The sequence below is a fragment of the Pogona vitticeps genome, chromosome 3 (assembly GCF_051106095.1).
Source record: "Pogona vitticeps strain Pit_001003342236 chromosome 3, PviZW2.1, whole genome shotgun sequence".
Classification (NCBI taxonomy): domain Eukaryota; kingdom Metazoa; phylum Chordata; class Lepidosauria; order Squamata; family Agamidae; genus Pogona; species Pogona vitticeps.
The window spans coordinates 185897368-185903670 of record NC_135785.1 but is presented as its reverse complement, the minus strand read 5'-3'; the positions used below and the strand labels follow the sequence as shown (position 1 = coordinate 185903670).

The following is a 6303-nucleotide window of genomic DNA, read 5'->3' as shown; positions in this document are numbered from 1 at the left end:
ATGGGAGAAAGAAGGGAGAGAGAACATTCTGAAATCATATGACTTCTGTACAAAAGCCAAATAAGCCAAAAACAATAATCTTCTATTCAGTTACATTTATGTATCTCTTCTAGTATACCTATAGCTTCAAAAGATTATGTGAAGAGAGAGTGGATATCTTCTCATTAAAAAAATTGGCAATAGAAAACATATCAAATTTTAAGCAAGACACTTACAGGATTCAGAAACCGATGTACAGTATAACTTTTGCAAAATTATCCACTTATGAAAAAACAATTTTTAAACATTTATTTCATAGAAAAATGGGAAACACATCAAGGTTAGTTTCTTTTCCAACATTAAGAATATTCCTTAAATTCCTAAAAGACAATTACTGAAATCTGGAAGTTGCAACTAGAGTAGGTTCACTGAATCAGTGGAAATTTGGAAAACACCTGTAAATTCTATTAATTCAATGGGCCTACTCTAGTTGCAACTCAGTATGGGATATCAATGAATATATCCTACTTTTGGCAGTATATATCACTCTAACAAAATCTTTTATACTAATAGTGCCATCAGAAAGCAAAAATAAAATTAAGCAAAAAAAAAAAAGAAACCCATTAACTAAGCTCAGTTGCTCTATCCTTGGTAAAGCTTTAGTAAGTACAGTAAATTACTCTTCTAATCACAGTGAAGAGAAAAGCTCACACTTGAATAATAGGTTAATGCGTAATAGGCTTTGCTCTTCTTAGGAAGCTAGCAAATCTCCATTAGCCTAATAAGATTTTTTTTACTTCTTAGCATATTTACATGACTAACATAACACTAGCTGGATATGAAAACCAAACTGAGTTCAAGGCCTTTGAAGTAAGAAAAAAGCCTACTAAAAATAAGTTTTTTTCCTTCCTGGACCACTGAAAAAATAGACTTCAGATATTTTGGAATTTATATTTAAAATGGTAATACTAATTTTAAACATACAGAAGACCAATTAGCAATTTCCCTTACATACTTAAATGGATTCTAGAGCAAATCAATCCTGAAATCTCACTGAAAACTAAAATAACTTAATGATAGTCATCATACGTTGGACATGTTATGAGAAGACAAGACTCTTTGGAAAAGATGATAATGCTTGGAAAAGTTGAAAGCAGCAGGAAAAGAGGATGGCTTAAAATGAGATACTGTCCCAATAAAGGAAGCCAGGGATTTTAGCTTGCAAAAACAGGGCAACATTGTTAATTACAGGACCATTTGGAGTCATTAGTTCATAGTGTTGCCATTAAGTCAGAAGCAACTTGAGAGGACAGAACAACAGGAACATATTTAATCTGATGCCAAATGTTTTCAGTTGAAGGTTTCCATAAATGAAAAGAGCTGCAAGCAGTCTTATAAATAAACTAGGAAAATGTCCAGCAAGGGAAGTACTACTCAGTGAATGAAATCTAAAACAAAAAGCTACAACTTTTGAAATTCACATGATACTGCTCAGACCTCCCGTTTCAAATCATTTTTTTTAAAAAATCGTTGGATACAGAAACATTAGGAGTGTATTACTGAAGGAATGTCATCTGAATATCACAAAAGACATGCTATGAATAGAACAGATATCCAGTTACAAAACAAACTCCGCCATATCCCCCACCATGTTTCCGTAGATAAAATTATCTATTCATTATTTTACATATTGAACATCTATATCCAAAACAGGAAAACAGATACACAGTTCTTGCAACTGAAGTTTTCAGGTACTGTTTTGGAAGGAATACTGTCTTCCTACTAAGAAGTCTGATAGTGCTTTTTAAATATTCTTTGTATCATAACTTTACCATATTGTTAAAGTAAGACTACATTCTTTCTATTTATCTGTACTACTAAACAGTTAAACATCACTAGCTCTCCATGTTAATTTTTTGGAAGATAAAAACAAGATACCGCAAAGGAAAAAACAAGTTGACTAAATTATACTGTTGTGCTGTGCAAGCTTGATGAATTAAAACGTATTGTTCTGACACTTCTGTTCTTATTCTTTTCTTGCTTTTTTCCATGTATACCAGCTCCATAATGGAGTTATGACATTTGTCCAATTGTCTTTTTCCTGAGTTATTTTAATTGTAAGCAAATGGAATTTTAGACTTTACATACAGTATATTTTAAGTTCACTTTAAAAGTTATTTTAATAATGTTCTATAGGAAATTATAAAACATCCAGCACTCTGAAATGAGTTAAGTTTAAACGTCTACAGAAATATTCTTATAAGTGATATTGGGGGTAGGGGAATTAAGTTTCAGCAGAAAACGGTTTCTTTCCATACTGAAATATCCATGTTATAACTTTTAAAACTAAATCCTAGAAACAAAATGGAAGTGTCACAGCTATTTAAATAGCATTTTGCTTTCTGGTTAGTACATTTTCAAACAAAGTGCTAAGAATATACAATATATAGGCAATATATAAACCCTATACCATGATTTATAGTGTTGTGTAATGCCAACTTTGGGTTGCCACCTGCAATTTGTGCTGTGACTCTTTGGTCTTCACCCCATATATTGAATGAAAGATCAGCTGCTTCAATTTCTTATCATGGGCTAGTTCTCCCGGATGGAAGATTGTAAGCAGTACTGGAATTCTGCCATCTTAATGCAGATGCTCATCTCTCATCAGCAATGGGGAAAGGTAAAGCACACACTTAGGGGAAAAGATACCACTTTTATAAGACTATTACCTCCAGAAAAAGAACTATAATGAAGTCTCAGAATCACAGTAGCAATTTGTTTTTTACCAATAGGGTGAATTCAGTGGTGTCCTTCAACTAAGAGAAGGTTCTTCCCTGCAGAATAAGTTTCAATCAATGGAACCAGAGAAAGATAATTTTCACCTATTTGTCCTTCGTCCTTCCATCCCTCTTATGCCATCTCCCATGGTGATTCACAACATCTAGACTACAGCATAGGAGGGAACTATGGGGAAGGGTGATGTGCATCAGCAAAAATAGCCTCTCTTCTCATTCTACCAAGGAAGCCTCCACTGTATCCAAGAACCTTCTATTAGTAGACAGACATCATTGGATACAACTCTGTGTCAGTGTTCTAGAAGAGGAAAATTCATATTTTACAGTCATATTTCAATCCACATTCAATTCCCTTTTATTAGAAGTATAATACTGCACTTATATCACAAATGTATAAAAATATGGCAGATAGTGTCATAACAATACTTTTCTTTTAAATGAGTATATTTTTAAAAAGACAATTATTTACCATTTATATTTATATTCATACATATATATATATTTATGCATATAATAAAATACTCCTGATGCAATATAGGTTAGTTAGTTTTTATAGAAACTACTGTAGCTGTTGCACTGCATCACAATGTTTCAAACAGCTCAAAGTAACTTTTACGTTGTAACATAGGATATGATTATAACAATACGATATTAGATCTTAAATAAAGATTACAAATCCTATCAAATATGGAAGTTTAAAAAACAAATAAAGACATACAACTGAACTTTAAACCCTTATTAAGGATACAGGTGTATCACATAAACCCTACTGAATTTTTTTCCCTTTTTTAAAATCTAGGCAGCAAAAGTTTTTGTAAGGGCACAGATCTAAAGACATTTCTTTGAACTCTGCAAAGTGCCTATACAGCTTTGAGACAGAGGTGCACTAAGCTGGAATGTAAAATGAGAGAAAAGGGCACAGAGTTCGTTCTCCCTGAAGTGCACATTCTTCTGTCATGAGATTAGATGAATGGCAATTAATAAAAGTTTATCTAACTGAAAGACCCCTATTGACGTGGTATGAACATTACCCCATATATTCCATATTGCACACCTTTTATAAAGTGGAGAATTCTGTCACTACCACGATCACCAGCACCACTAGAACCCCTAGGCAACCCCTGCAATAGCATTATTACAAAGCAGTCTCTTTCAAATCGTTCAGGTTTGGCATTCGAGACCGGTTTGTTCGGCTGTAAGTATGCCCATTTTGCCCACTCTTAGAAGGCATCTGCTCAGAGTATGAAGTCCCATCACTGGCACTCCTATTCACTGGGGAAACATGCCAACTTGGTTCCATCTGGCCTGGGATCTGGAGTGACGTTCTCCCTTTTGACTGGGACTCTTGCCGCATGTTGCTGCTGCTAGTAGTGGAAGTTTGACTGATAGGGTGTATTCGAACTTCAGAAAAAGAAGATTTAGCTGGCTGGCTTGGTAAGGGTTGGAATCGGGGTTCAGAAGGAATTGAGTGATTTGATGAGGAGGAAAGGTGCAACAGTTTGCGGAGGGATTTTAAAGGCTGGCTCTGAAAAATAAAGGTGAAAAAGCATAGTACATCAATTCACAGTTCTCCCTTTTTGCTCTCATCATCTTATTCACTTGTATTTCACTTTCCTATGACCCCCACCCATACTGACAATTGTTGAACAATGTGTATTTTAAAACAATCACTTCTCAAAAAAAACAAAAACCACCCATCCAAATAAGTATTTATCACACTGCAGGATCTGACATGCAGAAGTTATTTAATGCTTAAATAACTGCCAGAAAAATGGAAGATTCTTTCTTGAAAGGTTTGATAGAAACATGATGGGAATTGTTAATTCAGTTTTGTAAAATCAGTTGTAAAGAGCCTGAAATGATGTAAGTATTTGTAAGGATCTATGTAAAGAAAGAATGTAAAAATAATGATTTAAACAGCTGTGGAGATACAAGATGTATGGAGTAAGACTTGTATCAGCTGTGAGAGAAGTCAAGGATTGGGTGAACCTGGAATAAAGCCAGCAGCCTCAGCACACACAAGGTGGTGGTGTTGTGGATTGGGGAGGAGGAGAAGAAGAAGAAGAAGAAGTGCTGTTGGATTGATTTACAAGGACACGGACTACAGAACTGATTTATGGACTGAACTCTGTTTGATATTAATGTGTATGACCATTGGACTGAATGAGGACAAAGCTGTATGTATATATCTTGCAACAAACTTGGTGTAATACTGTATAACTGTTCTCCTACCAAATATTGTCTCTTTGCTTGGTGACTTGTTGGTGCCCCTTGGCACACTATCAACTCTGTCATTTCTTCACAGAAAATTCTATGATTTCCATAAAAGCATTCAAATGCTGATATACAAACACTCAGAGAGAATACCAGTTTTTTTTCACTCTATCATACAGATTTGATAATTTCTTGAACTGTACAGTATTAGATTTCTAATTATTTATAGCAAGACAACCAATCTTATACATTGCTATCTAATTCTGTTTTAAAACACACACACAAACACACAAAAACTAATTTCACTAGTTATTTGGATATATTCATAAATAATTCAAATACAGCTTTTGAAGTTTAAAAATTTCAAGAGTCAGTGCTGCATTTCTGTAACAAGATTCCCAAACAGCCATCCATCTTGAATGGAGAGTTTCTCAGAGACAAATTATAATTTTTGACTGACAGAGCATGCAACACGACAGAGGTGCTTCATCCCACATACGAAATGAAAGCTCCTCCTAGTCTTTTCTAGAAATCTAATAAATAGATCTAATAAATAATAATAATTATTTTTAAATAATAGAAATCTAATAAATAAAATAGTTTTGGACAGTGGGGAACATCTGAGCAAAAGACACAATTGTATCTAATGGTTTATCAGCAGTTCAGAACATCACAAATAATTCATCTATATTTAAGAAGGTAATGCTGAAGAATGACTCTATATTCCTCTATAACCTCAAAGCAAACATCCAGTAAAAGAAACATAATTCAAATATTGCATCTTAAAAGTTATATCCAGCTTAAGGAAGGCATCAGACAGCTTGAGAATCACTGTTCCCCTTTAAATCTGTCAGTGTGGTTTAGCAAAGTACAGGTTGGGAGACAGTTTAAAAAAATTTGTTAGGAAAAACCTAGAAAGGCAAGTCACAGCAGAGTGGAAGTAAACCTGCTGATATCTTGCACAGGGAAGCATGGACTATTTCCCAATCCTTCATTTCACTCTGCCTCATCGGCTGCCTGACATCTTCATCCAACAGGAACACTAGACAAACACTCTTAATTTTCTACATAACGACAACAGTGTTTGCATGCTGCCTCATTCTTACTAGTTGCAATAATGGCTTTTAAAGGAAAATTAGTTATCTGGGTTGCCAGTCTGGCCTTCCTATCCATTGTGAGCAAATTTTGCAGCGGGAAGAGAAAGCACTGTGTCTCCTCCCATCAGTTTCTCCTTTGTCCTTTTATCATTCCACACCCTGCTGCTTTCCCACTTAATGTTTTACTTGTTACAGAAAGAGTGAGGATGGGAGAACTA

At 34.6% G+C, this 6303-nt stretch overlaps 1 protein-coding gene across 3 annotated transcripts in view; it reads right to left on the bottom strand.

The window, feature by feature from the left end:
- CDKL5 (cyclin dependent kinase like 5) overlaps positions 1 to 6303 on the bottom strand; it is a 98551-nt gene continuing 92248 nt past the window's right edge. For all 3 annotated transcript variants that reach the window (XM_020789150.3, XM_020789151.3, XM_020789152.3), the window contains one exon: positions 1 to 4299. In XM_020789150.3, the coding sequence (XP_020644809.1) occupies positions 3910 to 4299 (390 nt within the window). In that variant the 3' untranslated portion in view covers positions 1 to 3909. The remainder of the gene's footprint in view (positions 4300 to 6303) is intronic.